This window comes from Carettochelys insculpta, chromosome 13, assembly GCF_033958435.1.
Source record: "Carettochelys insculpta isolate YL-2023 chromosome 13, ASM3395843v1, whole genome shotgun sequence".
Lineage (NCBI taxonomy): Eukaryota > Metazoa > Chordata > Testudines > Carettochelyidae > Carettochelys > Carettochelys insculpta.
The window spans coordinates 12,401,638-12,426,459 of record NC_134149.1 but is presented as its reverse complement, the minus strand read 5'-3'; the positions used below and the strand labels follow the sequence as shown (position 1 = coordinate 12,426,459).

General features: G+C 41.1%; 1 protein-coding gene and 1 long non-coding RNA gene across 4 annotated transcripts in view; one reads left to right on the top strand and one right to left on the bottom strand.

Moving 5' to 3' along the window:
* The window catches only part of NRK (Nik related kinase), a 137,357-nt gene extending 121,762 nt beyond the window's left edge, over positions 1 to 15,595 (top strand). For all 3 annotated transcript variants that reach the window (XM_075007906.1, XM_075007905.1, XM_075007907.1), the window contains 4 exons: positions 209 to 358; positions 2,645 to 2,804; positions 10,040 to 10,179; positions 11,333 to 15,595. In XM_075007906.1, coding sequence (XP_074864007.1) covers positions 209 to 358; positions 2,645 to 2,804; positions 10,040 to 10,179; positions 11,333 to 11,416 — 534 coding nt within the window. In that variant the 3' untranslated portion in view covers positions 11,417 to 15,595. The remainder of the gene's footprint in view (positions 1 to 208; positions 359 to 2,644; positions 2,805 to 10,039; positions 10,180 to 11,332) is intronic.
* Positions 1 to 24,822, bottom strand: part of LOC142020229 (uncharacterized) — a 91,719-nt gene that overhangs the window by 62,850 nt on the left and 4,047 nt on the right. The window lies entirely within an intron of this gene.

The window sequence follows — 24,822 nt, the reverse complement described above, 5'->3', positions numbered from 1 at the left end:
CAAAGGAACCAGGGCTCTGATATAAAAGTGACATATAATGTGTTGAAATGTCCATCTTGAGTTGTCGTAAATATTAGAGTAAATATTTATGTAGTAAAATATTGGAAAAATATTTGTAAACTTAAAAAAAAACAGAAACCAACAATTCAGTTGGCAGTTACTATATTTGTAATGTGTTTATAATTTTATCTGACTTTTCTCTTTCCAGTCATTCACTTCACTTCATCACAAACCACTGTCAGTTGACCTGACAGTTGAAAATGGACAAAGATTAAAAGTGATCTATGGCTCGCTAGTGGGATTTCACGCTATCGACGTGGACTCTGGGTCTGTGTATGACCTGTACTTGCCAACTCATGTAAGTTATTACTTCCTAAAGCTGAAACAATTCAGTCACTTCCTTGTTTATTCCTCTTGACTGTAAGTTAATGGTGATTAAAATAGAGTTTTGGACCGAGCGTGTTTTCTAAGAACATCTTGTAGACTAGCTGACAAAATGTTAGTGTTCAAACACTTTAAAAGCACCATGCAAATCACCTCTTGTGCTCACAATAGGTCTTTGTGCAGAAACAGGGGTCCACTAATATGGATTTCTAAACAGGGTTGGGGGACTAAATATAAAATGGGCCCAATCAAATCCCCTGAACTTTGGGGAGATCTGATTCTAGATCTAATTGTAATAGCCTGTGCTCTGAACTTTTTACTCTTTTTTTTATTTGTAATCCACCCACCTCCCTGCATCTTCCATCACAGTGAAACTCACTCCCCTGGCATGTTATATCTAGATACCCACATGATGACAGCCCAACACCCAGACACTCAAACAAGCAGAATTCATCAAACTATGCCAGAATAGTAATCCTACGAGCCACCGTGATGTTAGTTTTGTCAACTCATTTGCATAAACATTTAACTTCTGAGGGTATCTAATTGAAAATTCTTTCTTTTGATCCATTCGCTAAAGGCTCGTGTCGTTGTTTTTGTACACTTGCTTAGAGTGGTTTCTTTCACCTGACCCTAGTAGCTTCATTGATTATGGTACCATTCTTGTCAAAGAGCTAATTAGCACAATAGATAAAAGGCAAGAGAAAAGTTGAACCCTTTTCAAGGATTTATTTTGGCAACACACTCGGATATAATGATGTACAGCAGGAAAGATATATTTCCCAAGTGAATGCCCTGAATATGGGGCACCTGTAGAAGAGCTGCTACTCCATTTGTGGGCACTCCTTCACCATAAATCAGCATACGCTAAAAATATCTTTTCCCTCAAGAGTCTTGGATCTGAAATAAATGTGCTGCTACAGTGGGCTGCGTATGGTGGAGTATTTTGTTATTTTAGAGACTGTCTGAGAGGTGATAATTTTCACAAGGAGGTTTTCAGTGTTGGCAGCCCAGACTTATTTTAATCTAACAGATTGACTTGAGACAGCCTTGCTTTCTGTGCCTTCTTTTGCCTGTTTCCTCTCTCTTTCTCTCTCGTCTACTTCAATTGCTCATGAGAATACCAAGGCAACGAATTAAAATTGCTTTCCGACTCTGGATACCTGTATTAGTGTTACGGATAGTAGTTGCGGAGACACGGACTCAAGTGGTTGGCCTGAGTGTATTCAGTTTGGCAAGTACAGCTTCCGTGCTTCTTTTGTGTTTATTATATCATTACACCATACGTAAATGTATTGGGTTGTAAAAGAAAGATAAGTCCATTATGGGCTTGTGAAAAATGATGCTCCCCTTGTCTGTTCCTTCCTGTGAAAATGCTGATTGCAAGTGTATTTCATTGTCTACTGAAAAAAGTAAAAAAGACCTTAGTGTTTTAGAAATGCTATGTTACTATTTTGTTTCTTGTCTGAACATACTTACCATAAAAGGCCACTTCCATACCTATAAGCTGCTTATAAACCTTTTCTCACTTGGGAAGTGTATTGGCTGTTGTGAGAGAGATTCTGGGTCCCATACTCGTTTGAATATTTTATTGCATGCAAGGCATTGTTTCTGTGGGGTGGGTGTAAAATATAAACCAAATCATATTTAAAGTAACACTCCATGTTTAACAGCAGCGTACAATAAACAGGGAAAACCCTTGCATAGATGTTCGCAGTTAGAAAACTCAGGTGATTCTTTCAACCTGCCATAAATATTGTTCATCAAAAGTGCTGATGAGTCATGATTTAGCCCATGAGTTATGCTCAGTCTGTGTTCCAGAAAATGGAAGCATAGAGTAGGGAAGCTGACTAAGTTATCTCCCATCCTCTTCTACACTCAGCTTGGAATTAAAGTACAGCTCACGTTTCCTTCTGTCACTTTATATGCCAACATTTCATGAACAAGCCAGTAAATCTCATTGTATTTCGAATGCTCCTTGGCTTCTTTATACCAAGTAATACTTGTAAATATAATGTGAAAAATTGAACAGTGACTTCTGTACAAATCTGGAATAATAATATCTAAAAGTGGGGAGGGAAATAATAGTCCTTTTGAGGGGTGAGCTGACAAAATATACAGCCCATCTAAAAACAGGTGTTTATTTTCTGTGAGCTATGAGTCTGTTGTTTTTATTGCTCTGCCAAGCTATTTAGATTGATATAGTCACTAAAATTGCAGCCCATTTTCTGATCTAAATCTTAATAAAACATCATTTCAGATCCAGGGAACTATCCACCCACATGCCATTATCATCCTCCCCAACACCAATGGAACGGAACTTCTACTCACCTATGAAGATGAAGGAGTCTACATTGATATATATGGGCACTTCACAAAGGAAACCGTTTTACAGTGGGGAGAAATGCCAGCGTCTGTAGGTAAGCATAAAAAACAGTGCTGTGTTGAATGGAAGATCTTGTGGAATGCAGTCTGGGTTCATAATTAGGTTTGTACCCATCTGAATGGAGTTGTATGGGATGTTAAGCCATTTCTGGTTAAAACTGATCTCTAATGGAACAGATAGATGCATGTTTGTTCTTGACTTAATCAGTTATTATAAAAGGGTCTCTGCATTTGTTTCTATTTGTTTCATGGTATTTATTCCTAAAAGGGTTTATTATTTAGTTAGAGTTCGTATGGGAGGATGCAAGCCTTCCAAAAGATATATTTTTGTGTCTGGTATTCACTTTAGTAGATTACAAAGGAACGAAAAAGTGCAGCTGTCTCCTACATTGAATCTTTCACATCCACAGTATTTTGTAAAGAAATCAATGATATGTAGGAAATACAATAATTTAATCAGTCCATAAACAATGAATTAAATATAGCGTTAGATAGGTAAGTTCACAGGCTATCTGTGTTTTCATTGGCCACACAAATGATAAAAAGGAGGGTTCTGATTAATTTTTCCTTAAGACTGTTTTTTGTCCCTGGCTATGTCTACACTAGAAGCATCTGTCTACAAAAGTTACTGTTGGAAGAAATGTTCCAACAAAACTTCTGTCAACAGATCGCATCTACACATAAAAGCAGATTGATCTTTTGATCTGCTCTGTCAACAAAAGGCCACCCAGGAGTGTCTACATGGCTTTTTGTTGACAGTTTCTGTTCACAAAACTCATTTTGTGTGTAGATGCAGCACGAGTTTTGTTTACAAAACCCCAGTTTTGTCTACAAAACCCTCTAGTGTAGATGTAACCTCTTAGGTTTCCAGTTAACATTGTAACTAAGAACAAAGAAAACACATCTGGCAGGTTAATGCATTTGTGTCACCTGATGGGCTTTCTGTTTTTGTAAATTATTTTTCTTTGTCCTTTTCTATTTTTTTAAATGTTACAAACAAATCATAGCAAAACTGATCAAATGCTTCTCGCATGTATAGTGGTGTAAATCTGGAGTTACTACACTAAATTAGTAGAATTACGCCAGAGGCCCATCTCTTCTAGGGTGTTCCAGTCACCCTTGAGAGCATGCGAAGCTCTCCCCCACCATGAACGCAGATGCTTGCATGGCACCATATTCACTGTGTTGTCACCACAGCCACTTTAAGAATCATTTTAGGAAAAGATTCACTTTTGTGTGAGCTTAAGGAAAGTTACACTGACCCAGATACATTGCTCTGGAGTGCAAAATATCCACCTAGAAAAGCCAACATAACCTCTAGTGAAGACAGCAGTTGGTTGATGGAAGAATTCTTCAGTCCACCTAGCTGCCACCTCTTGGTGAGAAGGACTAACTGCAATGACCAGAAAAACACTTAATTCAGTGTAGGAAGTGTTTACACTTAAGCTTTGCAGCTGCATATATAGCCTATGCAGGTTCTGGGGCCCAGTGACACTACCCTGTAACCTGCATGGGGCCTATCAAAACTGTCTGAAGCAAAAGACGCTTTCCCCAGAGCAGGTGGAGATAACATGCAAGTGGCTGAGGTCTCAGCCCCTATTAAATTTCCATCTCTGTCTTCCCACCTCTGTCGACAGGTCTGCCAAACCCAGCATAAACAAAGCTATACCAACAGGCTAGGTACTGTATGTTGTCTCTCTCCTCTGACAAATAATATCCTGTTCACTTTCCAACTCAAACATTAAGCTGCAGGGCAAAATTAAAACACATCAAGTACTTCTTCCTATGCTGTATTAATGTTTAATGCCTTAGGACACAGTGAGCCTTTACATCCCACATGTCAATGTTAGCAGTGCAGGATGAAATGATCACTGATAAAAGGATGGTACCCAGTATGGTTGGGAAAAGAAAAGTTCTGTCGGTGAGTATTGAATCTAATTGGAAGCTGCATTGCAAAATGGATTGGAAGGAGACCACAGCTTGCAGGAGACGCGATGCCATGGAAAGTATATTCTTTTAGCCTGAGTAGGAGCAGAATGCACTAAAGAAGGGCATTAAATTACAGCTTAAAAAGCAATCATAATGTTTTCTCCAAAGTAACTCTGGTGCGTATAGGATCAGCTTAAATATTTAAGACCTCTTTTCTTCTGCCTATAAATGCTTCACTGGTTTGCACTGATTTTCACCCCCTTCGGGAAGCAAAAGAATTTGAAAACTGGCTTCACTTACCTTCTTGTGGTGCCAAACATTCTCCCTGATCTTGTCTCTAATGATTTTTAAAGCCTGGATGAATGTGTAGCTATTATGGGACTGTCTGATTTTATTATTTCAATATCTCGTAAGTGGCAACAGAGTGTTTGGCTCTGTATAAGACATAGTCCTTGTCCCAAGGTGTTTGCTTTCAGAGGATGATCACAGATCAGACAAAATTACAGAGGGGGGCCCAGAGGCAGATATACCATGTGATATAGAAGGAACTAAGTTATTTGTTACTTTTTGCTTCAGAAAAATAGTTGCAGTGAGCTTTTCCTATGTGGTGATTGTTACAGCATTGCTCCAAAATGTGGAGTCTGTTCATCTACGTTGTTTAATCCAGAGTTAACTGGAGACTTTCAAAGGCACAAAGAACAGACAATGGGAGTTATGTGCCCAAATACCAACTGAGCCTTTGCAAAGCCCCTTTTCTCATTGCTTAAAGTGCTGAGAGAGCAACCCCACAGAAATGCGTTGGTGGCTTGTGAAGATCTCCTGTGCATGAGCAACAAGGAGTCTAGTGGCACTTTAAAGGCTAAAAAAATTATTAGGGTGTTAGAGCATAAGCTTCCTCAGATGCTGAAGACGAAACGGAAAAGGAAGGGGTACAGAGATGGGAGTGTGACACCAGAATGAATGTCCAACGGAGATGAGAAGGTGGAAGAACCTGAACAGGAACTTACCTATTGTAATGTGAATTACAATCCAGATACCTGTCTAGTCCTTGGCTCACAGTGTCAAATTTGCATACAATTTCCAGCTGAGTGGTTTCTTGTTGTAGTCTGGTTTTGAAATTTCTTTGCCTGAGAATGGCAACTTGTAAATCAGAAACTCTGTCCAGGGAGATTAATGTGCTCTCCCGCTGGTTTTTGTATGTTGACATTCTTAATGCTTGGAGTCCATTTATTCTTTTGTGTAGAGACTGTCCGGTTTGTCCAATGTACATGGCAGAGGGGAATTGGAAGCACATGAATGTGTATATTAGTACATGTGCATGTGAATGAGCCTTTGATGGCGTTGCTGATGTGGTTATGTCCTGTCACTAAGGCAGATGTGTGAACAGAGTTGGCAGTGGGGTTTGTTGCAGGGATAGGTTCCTGCATTAGGGTTTTTGCTGAGATGAGAACTTGGTGGTGAGAATTTGTCTCAGGTTGAGGGGCTGTCTGTAAACGAGGGCTGGCCTGCCTCCCAAGCACTGTACTTAGGGAGCTATGCTACTTCTCATGTTCAGGATTTCAAGGCAAATACCTCAAGGCCTGGGTTATCATATTTCTTGCTTAACCAAACCCAGAAAAACATCAAAAGTTCCATGGAGATCCTGTTCCCTTGAAACTTCAACAATCTGTATGAACTGTACCAAAAGTTTTTCCTATTATGAATTTCAGTCTCTTTTTTCCAGAGTTGAAAGGCTTGTGTGTTAACTCAGGCTTAGCTAACCACCATTTGAAATGCTTGATTCTTAATATGTGTTTTCATTCTCTAACAAAATTATTTTGGATGCTAAACTTCCCCAGCCCATTAGAAAAGCTTAAGTGGTTGAGAAAGGTGGCAAATACTTGCAATGTAATTTACAGATCTAGGGCAGGAAAACTAATAATAGTGTATAAGGTGGCACCTGAGTGGTCAATCTGTTAATCAGAAATTGGAATGAGAAAACTCAAATCCAGTGGGAAATTAAAATTGTAAGGCTACAATATCTATATTTAATTATTGAGATATTTCAGCTATGTGGGACTGCACACAAATAAAGATCCCATGTTTTCTTATAAGATTTTTTAAAAAATATAGGAAACATCAAGTTAATAAGATTTTGGGGTGTTTTTGTCCTTTCATATTGATAATTGATGGAAAGCAATAATTTTTGGTTACTAGGTTCAGAAACAGAAATGACTGATACAGAGAATTGAAGCATTCTAGTCAAAGCATTTTATAATGATGTTGCTTTAGCAACACATTTCATTGGTTCATGAAATAATTGCAGCCCAGTTCCTGCAAAGCAGTAGTCTGCCCATATCAAAATTCTTACTGCTTGGACCTTGCCTGGAGCTGTTCCTGTATCCTTAATGCAACCACAAAGTTACCTGTTTTATCTCTATACACACAAGTACAGGTTGAACCCTTCTAATTCAGCACTCCCATCCAGCAACATCCGTAATCCAACATGATTTTAGTTAGCTTGATGTCCGTGTATTGTAAATGTGGCCAAGTTTCCCATGGTCCCATAAAGTTTGTTAACAGCTACCAGTCAAGGATCTCATTGTTCTGTGCTGTTATTTAGCTCTGTTTTACCCCTACATGTCTTCTAAGAGCCCAGTGTGCAGTGGAAGTGTTAGTAATGCTGCTAGACAATATTGACCTCCTGTGGCAAATTCTCTTGTTTGGCACTGATCAGGTCCTTAGGGTGCTGAATTAGAGAGGTTCAACCTGTATTCATTGAGGAATGAGTAGCCACTGTAAGCCTAGAAGTGTGGAACATAGATATTTACAAAATTTTGAAGTCTTATTTATAATACACTAAATTATATGCAACTTGGTTTTAGTGGGGACGTGCTGCATGTCAGAGCAGTATAAACACCTTAACCCATCCAATGCAATGTAACCAGAACAAAAGTATGCTCACATGAACAACGTGGGATGGATGGGAATTTCTGGTGAAGCTACAAAACCTTTTGCTGTAGCTAATTTCATTGCACCAGATTCTTAGTCTAATGAAAGACTATTGCATAGTGAGGAAAGGAAAGCCTGTTCTGCATGTTAGATATCTAGAGCATAAATAATATGGTTTCACCTTTGAAATGCTCACATACACTAACTTCAGGGCTTTCCTGGAAGCTGCCTAATTTGAACTCCCATTGGAATTAACTCCTTGAGTACTGTGCTAACTTCTCTGCTATTTGCCAGGTGTTAAGGGAATATTATGGCAGGCTTCCACAGCACTGTACAAATTAACCGTCTTTGATTATATGCTGCATTTCCAAAAGGAAATAATATGTTCAAAAGGAAGCAGGCAATAACCAAAAAATCTCTCCCGAGCTGTCATTAGTAACAGTATTATAGTCTTTCCTCTGGCACCAGAGGCAGCATTTGTCATCCTTGTTTGCAATGGGCTTAGCTTTTTAATTATGTATTTCTAAATGCTATTCTCATACATTTATGTCACTTATCCTTGTATCTGCAAACAGAATTTGGAACAGAGTAGTAAATTGGTGGCTGATAAATGAGTAACATGTGACTCTAAACCATATCTGAGGCTGGGTCTATGCTAGAGAGTTTTGTCAACAAAAGGGGCCTACACACCTAAAGCATTCTGTCAACAGAACTCTGCATTTGCCTTGTCAGTGTTATCCCTCAAAAATCTGAGGCATAACAATCTGTCGACGGAGTACTGTCGACAGAAGTGCAGTGTAGCCTCTTCTGTCGACAGAGAGGACTTTCCCGTTACAGTCTCTGCAACTCTCTGTCAGCAGAGCAAGTTGTGTGTAAATGCAATCTGTTGGCAGAGGTTCCGTCAAGATTTCCCTGTTGACAGTAACTTCTGTCAATAGATGCTTCTAGTGTAGACATAGCCTGACCGTATTATTTGTGGCCTTTCAAATATAACAGGAAATGTCCTATGCCTCTAATATGACAAATTATTTTCCATCCAAAATGCAGAGTCCTAGAAATATCTTTGCTTAAGGAAGCCTTGAAAAATCCAGCAATTAACTTAGAAAACACAATCAGAATATAAGCTCATTTCTCTACAAGGTTAAGAGAATTTGCCAAACCACAGGTCAGTATTGTCTAGCAGCATTACCAACACTTTCACTGCTTACTGAGCTCTTTGAAGACATTTGGAGTAAATCACAGCTAAATAACAGCACAGAACACTGAGAGCCAGGACTGGTGGCTGTAAACAAACTTTCTGGGACCATGGGAAACTTGGCCACGCCCATAATGAGTGGTCATCCAGCTATCTAAAATCATGGTGGACTATGGATGTTGCCAGACGAGAGAGCCCCAGACTAGAGAGGGTCAACCTGTACAAGTATTACTGTCCCATCTTTCCAAAAATACTATGATCACTTCTTCAACATACTTGTAGAAGTCCAAAACTGATCTTATTTTTTAAATGAAGCTTAGTTACAACAGGATGGTACTATGACCTTTTATGTATTCAGAGGCATATTCTGATCTTGTTCACACCATTGTGTATTCAGAGAAACTCCAGCGTTCAGATGTATGGCAGTGTAACTGAGGTCAGAATCTGGCATTCAGCTGTAAAGTGGCTGTTACACACACTGTAACTTTCTATGGCTACCTAGGGATAGATATTAAAAACAAATGCTAGCACACATTAGGCCAAAGTGCTGTTTAACCAGAGGAGAGGCTCTAATCTTTTGAGTGAATCCCAGTGGGGGAACAAATAACTATAAAAACCTATTGGCGTATTGGTGAGTGTGGAGTGAATTTCGTGCCTTGTTAATCCACAGTACTGTGCTCTTCTTTCGTAGGGAAGCAGCAATAAAGGGCAGTAGAATGGCAGGAGAACTGTGTAAACATAGTGACAGATTAAAAGCAAAAGGTGAAGCAAGTGCAAATTCTGTGAAAGCTCAAAGGTTGCAGGGCAGCTGTACAGCCTGCTGTTCATGCCCTGCTGTTGTGTTCACGTGGAAGGTCCTATGTGGCCAACAAGTGTTCTGCACTGCTCACCATTGCACAGCCTGTTTTGTTTTGTGTTTTGTTTTTGCTTTGCACCCACGACCAGGATTTAATGCTTTAAATGGTATTTGTTGTGCAGCATTTCAGCATACGGTTTGTTTGGGTGAATGGGAGTTCCTTCTCTGAACAGGTCAATCTCAGTGGATTCCACTGGACATTTAAATGCTGCATATGGCTGTATTTGTTTCACTTATATAATCTTTATGTTGTTTATGCATGGGGGGAGGCAGGGGACTGCCATCTTACTCCTAGCAAATGAACATTTCTGGCTGCCTTGTGTTTTGCTAATTATCAAACCTGACTCTTTTTTGTTTAGCTTATCTTCAGTCTAACCAGGTCATGGGTTGGGGAGAGAAGGCTATCGAACTGCGCTCTGTAGAAATGGGAAATTTGGAAGGTGTATTTATGCACAAGAAAGCACAGAAGCTAAAATTTCTATGTGAAAGAAATGACAAGGTACACGCAGCGCTCAACGACATGGTGATTTGACGGTTGAATAAGAAAAAAGCTGAGGCTATTTTTAATTTGTATTGAGTATTTTATTATAGTGCACAGTCCTTGCTTTGGCATAACCACACACTGATCCCACAAGCTACCCTTTTGGGGAGGAATCCTGCAGCTTCCCAGAGCCCCACTGAAGACAACCAGATCCTGGCCATGGCTTCCACCTGCTTTGTGCTGCAGATGGAAAATGGGTTTAACCAATCTGTTGGGGAATCCCCAAGCAGTCTGGCTTCAGCATAGAGATTCTGTTGCCAGTGTGGCTGGCATACCTCTGCACTCCAACAATCCCTGGCCACAAAAGTCTCTGAAGAATAGTTGCAATCAGGTATGATTTAGAGCAGCCCTGAACAACGTATCACACACCAATATTTGAGAGGCCACTGGTGTCTCCTGAGGCAGATGTGGTGCAATGAGTGTTTTGTGTCACTCACTGTATGGTAACGCCAGGTGAATGTTCACTGTAGCTTGTTCTGTTCCATTGGTTCATTTAGAATACTGGAACCAGAAACTGCGTAGTTTGACTCGGGTTCTCGAAATGTGGGTAGGGACTCCAAAATGGGTCACAACCCCATTTTAATGGGATCGTTAGGCCTGGTGTTAGATTTGCTGGGGTCTGGGAGTGAAGCTGAAACTGAGAGCTTCAGCCCTGGGCAGCAGGGCTCAGATTATAGCTCCCATCCCCAAACCCGGGGCTGTAACCCTCAAGCCCCGCCACTAGCAGCAGGACTCAGCCTTCGCTCTTGCCCCTCTTCATCTCCCAGGACAGCGGGCTTGGGCTTCAGTTCCCCATCCTGAGGTCATGACACAATTTTTGTTGTCAGAAGGGGGCCACTGAAGTTTGATAAATCCAGGCTTAATTCACTGTTTGAAAATAGCCTCTGATTTCTTTTCTGGTAGAGAAGGTACATGTTTTAGCTTGTTGCCAGAATGTATACTTGTAAGCATTAACACACTGTGGAAAAAAAAATGTTACCAATGGGATTAAAATTGAATTGTGATTTATATGTCATGGCATTTTGGACTGTGTTTCTCACAGCTTTCAAGTGTTTTTAAAATAGTCTCATACATGTAAACTGACAGCAGCCTATTCTTTCTCCTTTTCTAGGTATTTTTTGCATCTGTACAATCTGGAGGCAGCAGTCAAATTTACTTTATGACACTTGGACAGAACGTGTTGTTCAACTGGTAAATCACTTCAGCATGAAGGATGCTTTGACAGTTCCCAGTAGATGCAAGCAGTGTAAAATGTTGGAAGGCTATGTGCCTAAATTTGCACTTTCTACCTACAAAAATCTGGTCATTATTGATTTATCAAAATTCATATTCCTGCAGTTGGAGAGATGCAAATATTTTTAGTTCTATCTTTTAAAAATGTGGTGCAAACCAAGACTGAATTCCATAGCAAAGAGCAATTGTCATGGAAAATGTAGCCAATGTAACAGGTTCCTTGTACTCTGAAAAGTGTACAAATTCTTTTGCACAAATATTGTAATTTTATTATTATGAACTTGTGGCTTTATCTATGGACAGCAATATCTATATGTAGATTTATAGTATAAAGTATACAAATATGTTATGTGCTGGAATTCCATATTTTTGACCATTTCACTCTGTGGGAACAAGTCACCAAGGTGTTTAATGCAGACTTGGACGGTTGGGGATTGATACTGCTCTAAGAGGCATGGATGTGTGTCACTGTGAAGCTGGTAGACTCAGCTTTTGTACACGTAGTCACCAGTACAGTAATGGAGTTTACAAAGGCTGCGTCTGCACTACGAGATAAATTCAAATTTAGGGCAGTTAACTCAATATTACCATGTGACTTCTTCACTGTAAATACCATTAACTCAATTTATCTGGTAGTGTAGACGTGGCCAAAATGCATAAGGCTAACTCCTTATAAGCCTCTGGACAAGATTGAGCCCTAAGACACAGTTACTGTAGAAAATATTTGTAAAAATATTTTAAATCGAAATTTCAACATATATACACATGAAGCATAATGGGCCTGATTATGTTTTACTCATATAAGTAGCCCTTAATCATATAAGTTGATTCTGATAAGGCTATCCATGTATATATATAAGGGTCTAGCATCAGGGACTCTGTCTTTGCATGATTCTCCATTCCTGCTGCTTTAAATCAGGCTTACGCTTGTTGGCTTGTAAATATGGGCTTTCCAAAATGGATGCCATGCTTAACAAAAGTATAGCCAGAAAAATATCCAGAGGACCAATTTATTATAAATAGAAGAAAATTTAAATTTAGTCACTCCCTATTGTAGTTACTTCAGAACAAATCTGTACCCACTAGCAGCTGTCATTTGAGTGTTTCTATAATAAAATGCTGTTCTCAGGGGCTTAATATCATAGACATGCTAGTATTGAACTTTAAGGTTTAAATGCACAATTGTTACTTAGCTAAAGTTGGTGCAGTGCATTGAAAATTTAAAGCGCTATATATAAAGTGCTAAGTATGACTATATACAATAATAAACTTAATACACAAGATCTCAGTGCAGAAGTGAGAAACAGGATAGACCAAACTGTGTGTGAAAAGAAAAATCTTAGCTACAGTATTTAAAAACTAGTTACTGTTTTTAACTTGAAGTGTGGGGGACTGGAAGGGGAAGTGGCATTGCAATATTTAGTCTTCTACCTCTATGACAATGATTGAAAATTGACCAAGGTAGAGAGCAAATAAAAGTGGTTGCCAACTGGTGGATAGTCTGCACTCTGCTGGAAATGAGCTTAGTGGTCTCGGTGACAGGGTTTCATGTAGTAAAAACAAGACACCCTTGTTATGTATTCTCAGCAGAGAGGCCTGGAACTAGATGGGCACGGGCGCTGGTCAGCATTCTCATCCCCTGATGGTTTTCCTGTGAGGGTTGAGCCACGCAGGCAGGGTAGTGCTGACAATGTGTGCACTGCTGCTTTGAGTGTTCTTTGGCTAACTGGAGGACTGCGGCCTCCGTGGCTATCAGTCCGGCACATTTCATAAGTATTCCCATATGTACTTGATTATTAGCCTGTTCGTTTATAACCTGACACCCCCCCCTGCCCCTAAGAGGAATAGGCAAAAATTGAAAGTTGCTCTGACTCTTTCATAAGCTGAAAATATATTTTAGGGATTGGCAACCTGAGTTTCCCAGCCCACCAAGATAAGCCATTGGCATGCTGGGACATTTTGTTTGCCTGAAGCGTCAGCAGACATGGAGCCCTGCATATCCCAGTTCACCATTCCTGGCCAACTGGTGGCGGACAGCACATCCCTCAGCCTGTGCTGCTTCCTGCTGCTCCCAGGGGCCACAAACAGCAACAGGGAGCTAAGGATCTGTGCTTGCTTATGTTGCAGGTAAACAAAACATCCCGGTGTGCCCGCAGCTTACCTTGACAGGCTGGGAGCCAGCGTTTACTGGCTCACACTCTTTGATTCACTTTTCTTAGCCAAAAAAGTTCAGCTTATGAATGAGTATATACAGTAGTCCTCCACGTGTAGTGGAGTATTAAAAATTAAACATTCACATCTCAAGTAGATAGGTAATGATTTTCAAAAGAGGTCAAAATCAAAGCCATGCCAAAGACGGGTGGCTACTTGCAAACCAGAATGGGCAAATTCAGTCTCTGAGCCACAGTGGGGTGAGATTGCTTTGCCCAGGCACAGCTGCATATAAATCAATGGCTCTCTGGGTGGATACATCACTCCACCCATCTATCAGTTGCAGGTTTGAGGCCAGAAGTAAGGGTATGGGTAAAATAACCCCAAGATAGAAAAAGTCGTGTCGTGCTAGGCTTCTGAACATTGGGCTCCTTTTGCTCAACTTTCAAGAAAAGGAAAAAAAAAAAAAAAAAGAGAGAGAGAACACTGCAAGTTAATATATATGACTATGTATTAGCTACTAGACTGGCAATAAGCCAAAAATGTAAATTGCTTTTCAGTTCTTTTAAAAAGAGGAAATACTGCGAAGAGAATGCATTCATTATATATCCTGCAGGTGTGCGAAGACTTCTATAAAATGCAATGCTCTAGAACAATTGGCTGCCCTGTATGCTTCAAAATATGTGCTTATTATGTCAGCCTTTGCATTGCAGAGGATGCACGTGATTTCTTACCATCTTGGACCCAATGTTTAGAACAGCCCTTACCATGACATTAAAGACACAAACGTAATTAGACTTTTTCATATTGACTGTAACAGAAATATTTGATAGCAAGTTGACATACTGTAAACCTGTTTAGAGTCATGCCAACAAAAAAAAAAGAGCTTTTGAGAGAGAGAGAGCACATGCACCCCTTCATTAAGTGTTTAATCTCACATTTTGACTCCACTTCATTAGCTTACATTCTTCGGCATGTGGTGGAAGACAGTAACAGCCAGGGTCTCCTTTTTTGAGTTACATCAATCTCCATCCAGAGAAAATCTGGTCCTAAGAGAGAAACACTTTAAAGGGATTTAGAAGTCAAATTCCAATTAACGAGAGTTGTGCATAACATGGAAAAAATGTAGGTATAAGAGGCCAGTCAAGACCAAAAAGAAGATTAGAGGAGCTGAAGGAGCAGAGAATGAAGATGTCCAGAGTCTTAATTTAAGAGTGAATACAGGAAAGTAGCTGAAGAAAGTGAATAAAAATAGCTGAAGAGAGGAACTATTAAGATGTCCAGAAAAGTGGCTAAAATATGAGGGTTTGGAGAGAGAGAAAGTTTAGGTAGGGATCGGAGAGTGGAATGTCTGATAGATCGAGAATGATTCACAGTGGCTTCAAGGGTTTATTTGGAGGGAGATGCTGACAAACTGCTGAAGCTCAAAGCAAATAAACTTTAGGTCAGAGACTGAAAAAAATAAGAGGCTCAAAGCAATGTTTAATGACATGAATTTAACTATGCAGAATAAATCTAATGGTCAGACTCACTTTATCAGGAGTCATGATTTTTCTCCAACTTCATTGCATCATTTGGTTTATTAATTATATTCTTAAAATCAAGTGAACTGGTAGATTGTATGTGTTTTGTGTAAACATTTTAATGAATAAATACTGTGGGCGATAATCTACACATTTAAACAAGAATCCATGTGCCACTGACTCTAGCTGTGCAGTCCATTTTCTTAGGACACATATATTGCCAATATTCATATGTGCATACACAAGTCTGAGCTAATGTGCCATCAAGGCACTATTTTATGTGGCTACCTTCAGTTTAGAAATTTTAACCCATATTCTTCAATATACAGCCTGACTCCCGAGTTTCAAAACTGGGAACAACCAAGCTGTGTATTGTACCTCGTTTATGTGGAAAGTTTATTGTCATTGTTATCTGATGTTCAAACTGTACCTTTTGAAAAAGCAATAATAAAACAATACACTGAAAGACAAAACAGTGTGACTGCAGTTCTCTTTACATTGGTGTAAATGATATAAAAACATGCCAAAGTATTTTTCAGTCTCTCTCTCACTCTGTGTTGTGCGTGTGCGCACACAGCTCTAGAAAGATGGTTAAATCTATGTGTCTGCCTACCAAGATAAAGTGAAATCATTATTTTACATTTGGCTTGCAATCGAAAAAGTTGTTTGGACCAAGAGGTGAGAACTTAAACTACACAGAACTTTGGTAAAAGTGACACTTTGCACTATGCTATGTGCCACTAATCAGCTATACAAAATCTGTGTCAAAAACAAACCTCAGGGAAGATGGAACCAGTTTGCCTCCAGAGGAGGGTAAAGCATAGAAACATTAATAATGTAGAAAAACTGCTTTCTGCGAGGGTCAAATTATTAATGTCTTCATTATACACTATTTCTTTGAGAATGTCGTCTTTTGGAACATTCTATAAAATTCATCTCCATACATTACAGAATAGTTCATGATAACCTACTGTGATGCCACTTAAATGCTGAAGGTCACCCCTCGTTTTAGCAACGAAGGGTCCTGTGGCACCTTATAGACTAACAGAAAAGTTTTGAGCATGAGCTTTCGTGAGCACAGACTCACTTCATCATATGCACAGTTTTGTCCTGGGGTCATGGTTTTTATCTTAAACATAAAAACAAAAACAAATGGCCTTTCACCGAGATTTGCCCTCCTGTTTTGACTGTGCTTCTGAGACTAGCACAGCTCATGCCTTCTTGGTTTTGAACAGGGACTGCACCATGAACATCTGCCAATGCATCTGTTTGCAGAAAGCCATAGGAAATTGAAAATTACCATTGTCACTCACCCTCTATTTACTGCACAGGAGGTGGCTTTCTGGCAGTGTCTCACGCGGATTACAAACGTAGCGGGGCTGAGTCTTCAACCTATCAGACTTAAATGTAGGGTGACCATCCATCCTGATTTCGGCAGGTCAGTCCCGTATTTGGGATGCCAAGATGGCATCCCGATCTATTTTGTCAAAGGGGCTAAGCTGGACCATGTGGCGGCATGGCTTCCCCAGTTTCTCCCAGCTCCCCCCACAGTGGCAAGGCTGCCCCCCCAATTTCTTCCAGCTGGGGGGCTGGGAGCCAGACCTGGGCAGCAGCGTGGCAGCTCCCCAGCTTCACCCAGCTCCCCTGTGGCAGCGCATCTGCCTCCCCAGCTTTCCCACGCTGGGGGATCCGGGAGCTGGACCCGCACCATGGCTGTCTCCCCCCCCAACAGCTTCCCTCAGCTGGAGGAGCCATAACTGGACCCACGCAGTGGCACGGCTGCCCCCTGCCCCAAGCATCCCTTGGCTGGGGGAGCTAGGAGCTAGACCCACACCAGGACTGGTGGAAGCCATGAGGTTTACTGGCAGGGTGACAGCCCCCACAGGGCAGCCACCTCCTGACTCTCAGACAGGGTGACTATCTGTCCCATTTTGGCTGGGATGGCATCATTCCCCTTGTCCTATATTTGGGTGGGGGAGATATGGTCACCCTACTTAAATGGAGTTGCACTTGACGTACAGTAGCACAAGTGAAAGTAGAATCAGACTGTCAATACGATCCTATGTGAGGGCTGACTGCCTTAAAAACCATTTATTCTCTGTGCTTCTTATTTGTTTGCTACATGATATTAGGAATAGCTTTAGCATATATGGACACCACCAACCAAGGACTGAACAGAGAGTGGGAGTGGCTGGCCAATTACAAAAGGAGTTTCTCTGTTCTAGATGTTCACACCTCCATATTAGCTACTGATAATGGGCTACGTCTTCCCTGGCTAAACTGACCTTGTCAACTCTGGCCCTGCCCTTGACTGAGACTGCCTCTTTAAACCCTCCTTTGGATCCCCCCGCTCCCACTCATGCATCTCATGAAGCAGGTCTTTGCCCACAAAAGCTTATGCTCCAGACTATCTGTTAGTCTACAAGGTGCCACAGGACTTCTTGTTGTCTTTGAAGATACAGACTAACTTGGCTATTCTCTGATAGTTTGCCAAAGTCCCTCGGCAGGATTGAGTCCTCCTTAGACAAAAGTTAAGTCCATTTGCTGGATCAGAAAGACGACCCAGTATTAATTTAGCCTCGTTATGCCAAAAGCCTTTTGTTTGTCACTGAAAAACCCCAGTGTGAACTGATAATTGCAAATCTTTTCAGGGTGTTGACTGTCTAGAACCATTCACTCTGCTTGACCTGCTTTACTCAACCCGTGTTTTTAGTTCCTAGAGGAGCTGCACTCATCCTTCCATGTGGAATAGAATGTATAACCCAGGCAGAAATTTAATACAATGGTCCCCAACAATATTACATAGGGTTGTATTATAATTTACCTAAACCAGAATTAATCTGGGCTGTGCACCAATCTCTACAGCCATCAGCAAACCAAAAGACAGACAAGTTGGCAAACAGGCACCTCCTGCTCCTCCTGCCATCCCCTTCCAGGGATATGCCGTCTGTCCTGTGCCTCCTGAATCTGGCCCTGAATCTCTGACAGCAGAAGCAAAATGTGATCGTGTCACTCCCGATCACCTTTAACATGAGAGTCTATACTGCGAGCAACATTCCGTCAATAACTTCTGCCAGCTTCTCACCCAACTCTGCTGGCTTGAACCACTAACCTGCTTCCATTGTGCAACCCCTCCAGCTACAATGCCTATGTCGGAGAAGCCAGGGCTCTTGGATCAGCTCTCCACTCACGTGCACAGAAACACTTGAAAAGAGGTGAGGAAAAAAAAAAAACCTCTTGCAGTGTTTTCGACAGATTGTTCTGCTGAGCATCAGGGGGATGATACCAGCCTCCACAACGTATGGGTATTCTGCTCCTCCAGAACTTGCAAATTCCACCACACAGGCTATGTCTACACTAGAAGCATCTGTCAACAGAAGTTACTGTCAGAAGAGACGTTCCAACAAGATTTCTGTCGACAGATGGCATCTACACAGAACATCGGATCAAACTTTTGATCCGCTCTGTTGACAAAAGGGCGCCCCCGCATCTACATGGCTTTTTTGTCGACAGTTTGTCAACAAAATGCATTTTGAGTGTAGATGCTCCGTGACTTTTGACAACAAAAACCCAGGTTGGTCGACAAATCTCTCTAGTATAGACATAGCCACACAGTGCCCTGTGTGCCTCCACTGACTGATGAGCCCTCCAACCTTTCCCTCCATTTTCAAAGGAATTTCCCTGCTCGGGATTTTGTTCCACTGACGAATGCCCTGGAAAGTTCCCTATAGCATGGCCTAAGTGATTTACGTATATAACAGTCTACCAAAAAATGAGCCTCTGTGGAAACCAAACAGTGCAAGCTCAGGGAAAGCATTTTTTTTTCTGTCTCAGAGCTGGAATGTGCAAAGTAAAAAAAATCCACAGGGAATGATTCATCATGCCTCTTTAATGCACAATTTTGCTAAACAACATAGGTACAACGAGATACCTATATTTTGTAAATTGCACAGTGTATAGAACATACTGAGTATAGCTTACATCTAGTTGTAATACCTATCTTCAGTGGAACCTAAATGAAACTCAGCACTTCAATCTTAATCACTGTTTTATGATTGGGGGGTGTGGTAGTTCAATAGTGCTAAATTGCTCTGCAATGAGCTTGTTGCTATAAGAAGCACCATACAATCCAGTTTACAGGTTCAGGTTCTGTGCTTTGACAACTGTATTTAAGTTAAATGAAACCACAGCAAACCTGCAATCTATATAAAAGACTGTTTTTCAATGGATTCTAAAAGCTGAGCAATAAATCAAATTTTCACATGAGAAAAGTACAAGAAACCTTCCTGCTCATAGCCTCCCACTTTCCTAAACTGGGTTTGGCAGAACATAGCACTGATTAAAGGGCAAGAGGGTGTCTGCTGGGTAATCATCTCAAATGATATTTTAGCATTATTTATGGTTTCGTATTATTTTTAAGGGAGGGCCAACAAAAGCACCTACAAGATAATGGTGAAACAAATATTGAGGCGGCTATATTTTGTCCTCCAAATAATTTGCAACAAACAATTCTGTTTTACAGTAGATGTTTATTGTTCTATGCAATAAAGTAAGAGGCTTTCGCTGCAACATGAAATTTTAGCTTGTTAGGCTTTTCATTGGTCCAGTGCATCAACAAATTTTTTTCCCCCACAACAGACTCTTTTTTCTATTTAGAGCAGTTTGTGCCTCATACACTCTTGAGTTTACCAATAGCAATGGAAAGGGATTCTCTGGCAATTGATCTTTGTGATGTAGGCTGTACATGGCCACTAAGGGCTTGATCCTGAAACATACACGGGAACCTCCATAATCCGTGTCCCTGATCCAGGTTCTGAACCTTGGGCGTTCCTGGTGTGGGGGAAAGAGGAAGTGGCTCTGTGTGCTCTCTCCAGCCCCCTTCAGCTGGGGGAACAGCAGTGAAGCGAAGTGCTGGTTTGGAGGCTTTTCCTCTGCTGCTCCCATAGTGGCTGAGGGCGGATCCTGGGAGTGGGCCATGAGATGAACGTACTACTCCCAGTCCCTCACATGCAGACCCCCACACCCCAATTCCCCTCACACACCCTCCCTCCCTCTGACATCCTGCACTCTTCCCCTCTCACACCCAGGACTCTTCAATATGGTACACCTCCATGGACCAGAAAAAAAAACCATAATCTGGCATAGCCTATTTCCCACAGCTGCTGGACTAAAGATGTTCACCTGTACTTAAGATCGATTAGGGCACTGACTTCAGTAGATGACTTACATTTGCAAAATTAACACATGGTTAAGTGCTCTTCTGGAGCAGGCTCAGCACATTGCAGTTAGTCACAAGTTCCCATGGGCCAGGAGATTGTTGTTGAGGGCTTATTTCTCCCTCTATACCATGCTGACTGGGAAGGTGGTTCTGCAGCTTTCAAAGCATCTCTGTGTTCCACTAGGAGCACAGACTCTGTCCAGCCTACTTGTCACATAGGCTATGTCTACATTACAGTGAGCTGTCGACTGAAGTTACTGTTAGAAGATATTGTTCGACAAATCTTCTGTCAACAGATTGTGGCCAGAGAGCAAAGTGGATCGAAAAAGCGATCAGCTCTACCGACAGAGAGTGGCCAGACTGCCCAGCAGCTCTCTCACAGAGCGGCCAATCAGAAGCACAGCAGACAGGGCTGCCTGGTGACCTAGAAGCCCTGTCTGTCAACAGAGGGCCCCAGGGGGCATCCACACAGGTTTTTTTTCTGGTCTGGCTATGGTCTGAAGAAGTGAGTCTGTCCCACGAAAGCTCACCTAATAAACTATTTTGCTAGTCTTTAAAGTGCTACTTGACTGCTTTTTGTTTTGAGATGTGATCTGTCACAGTAACTCACTGCCCTGATGTAGAGATGAGCAATCTTCCATTGCTGAAAATTTCAGTGAGCCGGGGAGAGATTTACAGGGAGCAAAGAAATGCTACACAGTCGTACTAGTCACAGAGAGATAGCCATGTTAGTCTGTATCATCACAAAACCAAAAACAGTCATGTAGCACTTTCAAGACTAATCGGTTTTTAAGTCCCAGCTTGACAAAGTCCTGGCTGGGATGACTTAGTTGGGGCTGATCCTGCTTGAAGCAGGGGGCTGGACTTGATGGCCTCCTGAGGTCCCTTCCAGTCCTATGATTCTATGAAAATAAATTATTAGGTGATATGCTTTAGTGGGACAGATCTGAACAAGTGGGTCTGTTCCACAAACACTCATCACCTAATAAATTATTTTGTTAGTCTTTAAAGTGTTACATGACCACTTTTTGTTTTTTGGTATTGTACTGGTCAACCTTTAGCTGGCACTGAGTAAAGTATCTTATTTAAACTAACCTCAGCCATACCAGGCACAGCATTACAGGATCTTGTTATGATGAACACGTCTGATGAGTATGAGGAAGCTCTGTAGCCAGTTTGTATCTAGTACCAAACTACATGGTATATTGTCAAAATAACAAAGTTTGCAAACAAAAAAAAATAAAACAAAAAATGTTGCCTGATCCCATCAACATGCCACTCTTCAATGCCCCAGAGAACTTCAGCTTTGACAAACATTCATAGCAGAAAGACTGGATGCGATATTGTGCAAGATTTCAAAGTGCAAATAAACTCCACAAAGAAACTGGAAATATAGTAGATCTCCGAGTCACAGCGGGGTTGTGTTCTTTGCAACCCCCCACACAACTCAAATTTCGTGCAAGTCTGGGGAGACAAGAGCCAGGCAGTAGGAACCAGGTGGGTTTGCAGGAGCCAGGAAACTGACCACCAAGGGCTACTGCCTGGTTGCCATCTCTCTGCCACTAGCAGGACCTGGGAAACTGAGCAGCCTTGTTCTGCTGCCTGGTTCCCAGGTCCCCTGGGCTTGAGGGAGCTGGGCATGGCTTCTCCCTGGCTTCCCCCAGTGGTGGCGGCTGTCTGTCCACCTGGCCTCCCCCAGCGGGGGAAGCCTGGCAGGCAGACAGCGGCAGAGTGGCTTTGAGTTGTGCTTAACTTGCATTAATGCGAGTTAAGCATAACTCAAAGTTGCACATTTTGAGGGTTAACTGTACAGATACATTTTTAATTTATACTATGGGGAAGCAGGCACAACATATCTTTACAAGCTTAGACTTCACTGGTGACATTCTCCAAGATGACTATAAAATGGTTCTGGCTGTCTTATGCATACAGGACTTTAAAGCTCAGAAAAATGTGATTTATGAAATTGTGTTTTCATCAGAGAATTCAAGACTGGTGAGAAATGTTGAATATATTTTAAACGATGAAAACTGGTTTTGGGAATGCAAAATACAAAAATATCAGAAACATGCTCGTTACTGGGTTAACCGAAAAAAAACCTTTCACGGCACTTGCAACTGAAGAGAGATTTAACTACAGTCACAGCTATTTAAATAGAAAAACAGTCAGAACTGGTGAAAAAGCAAAACCCAGAGAAACTTGACAAACCTGGAATTAGCTTAGAAACTATAAATAGGCACTTAAATGTTAAAAGTCATTGTCTGAAAATCCCTGAGGCAAGGAGAGAGACCTCTCTGGCTGAGTGAGATAAATTCCAGCCACACGCACAAGTAGTGAAAAAATTATGGCCCAAGATCTGGTGCATATCTAGCCAAAGGTGCACAGTATACAACATGCAAGAAATATGGCCATTTTGCAGCTGTTGGCTGCACTAAGGCAGTCAGTGAGTTGACTCATAAGCAGTAAAGAGACATTGTTTCTGGTATCTATCGCTTGTTATGACATAATCTGCCTGAAGAGTAAAACTGACTATTCATGGAAAAAATATTGACTTTACAATTTACTCAGATACTTATATCACAGGCATCTCAATCACATTCAATAACTCCCAGAGCTGAAGTCAGCTGACACAGCTCTGACTATTCCTAGTGGTATTACCAGTTCACCACATTAAAAAGACAAACGATGCAGTCCAAGTGCATGTGAGCAAAGACCAACAAAATCATTACCACAGTGTAGCAGCCATGATCGGCTTAGTGAGAAAGGTGGAAAAACTTGGTGATATTGGGCTTTTGAAAGCAGATCCAGAGCAAATCGGTGTAAGAGATAATGCTGACCCATTACACCTGGAAGAAATTAGCCGCAGATTTATGAAGATTCAGAGGATAGCATTACCCAGTCAACATAGACTATTTTTCCAGGTAGAAATAATGTATGAGACATAACAGGGTGTAGTGGTATCAAGAAACCGATGTGCACTTCTGCTCGCTTCAGTGCTCCAGAACTAACGATGGACAGCAGCCCACAATTCACTGCAGCAGAATTTAATTCATTCTAAACAAAAAATATATATTTTTGATCACCTTATTAGCACCCCACACTACTCACAAGCAAAAGACAAGGCTGAGAAAGCTCTACGGATATCCAAGAAAATCCTACACTAAGAAAGCCCATTCCTCACTCTTCTGACTTACAGCTCAACACCAGCAGCAAATACTGGATATAGTCAGCAAAGCTCCTGATGGGATGATAACTCACAACTATCGTTCCAGCTTAGGAAAAGAATCTATTTTCAAAGTTGCCAGACATGAAGAGAGTAGCTACATTAGATTTAAAAGGCTAAAATAGTTTATGAACACTTTTACAACAGATGTCACAAAGTTCAAGAACTGATTAATCTAGAACCTGATAACGGTGTTCCTTTCAAATTAGATGGAGAAAAAGGATGGACAACTGAATCTATTATAAAGAAAAAGAATTCAACACCCAGATCACGAGCGAGAAATCAACAGTGAACAGGTCAACGAAAACTGTCAATAACCACAGTTTGTTTCTCAGAAAGCAGAATTGACAGAGAATCAGCTCTACAAATGGCATCTATAGAACAGAAATTCAAGGGTTCCAAAACAACCACAGTCAGACATTGCAACTAATGAACAGCTGATGACTGAGTTGATACAAGCTCAGGTAGCATAATTAGAAAACAACTATGATGCACAAGCATTTAACAGAATGAGATATATTGAACTTCAAAGACGGCATGACGGTGTTAATTTGTAAATGGTAAGAATGCAAAACTTGAAGGGGCAGATATAATGGAATGCTCCACTGCAAGGTTTCCCAAACGATATATAGTTGCAAAACAAAAAGCAGTCAAGTAGCACTTTAAAGACTAGCAAAATAGTTTATTAGGTGACCTTTCGTGGGACAGACTCACCTAATAAACTATTTTGCTAGTCTTTAAAGTGCTACCTGACTGCTTTTTGTTTTGATAGTGTATAGACTAGCACGGCTTCCTCTCTGTTGATATATAGTTGGGACCTGTTTTTTTTCAGTACCTTTTTTGGGGGCCCAAAAACATAAATCCATTCTTTTTCTTTAATATGCAAAATGATTAAATTTTCACTATTTATTCACAATAATAACAGTATATAGAGATGATTTGTATATTTTTTAAGGGCTAGTATTTTTTTTCCAAGGACCGGTACTAGGCTTCAGACCACACTCTGGGAAACGCCGCTCTACTGTATTATATTATTCGACCACTATGTGGCACCTCAGGAACGGAGGTTGGCCATAACTCTGAGCTGTTCCTAACTCTGACCACTACCTTATGGTGTCAAGTATCAGGGGTAGCCCTGTTAGTCTAGATCTGTAACAGCAATGAAGGGTCCTGTGGCACCTTACAGACTAACAGAAAAGTTCTGAGCATGAGCTTTCGTGAGCAAAGACTCACTTCATCAGATGCTGGTCATG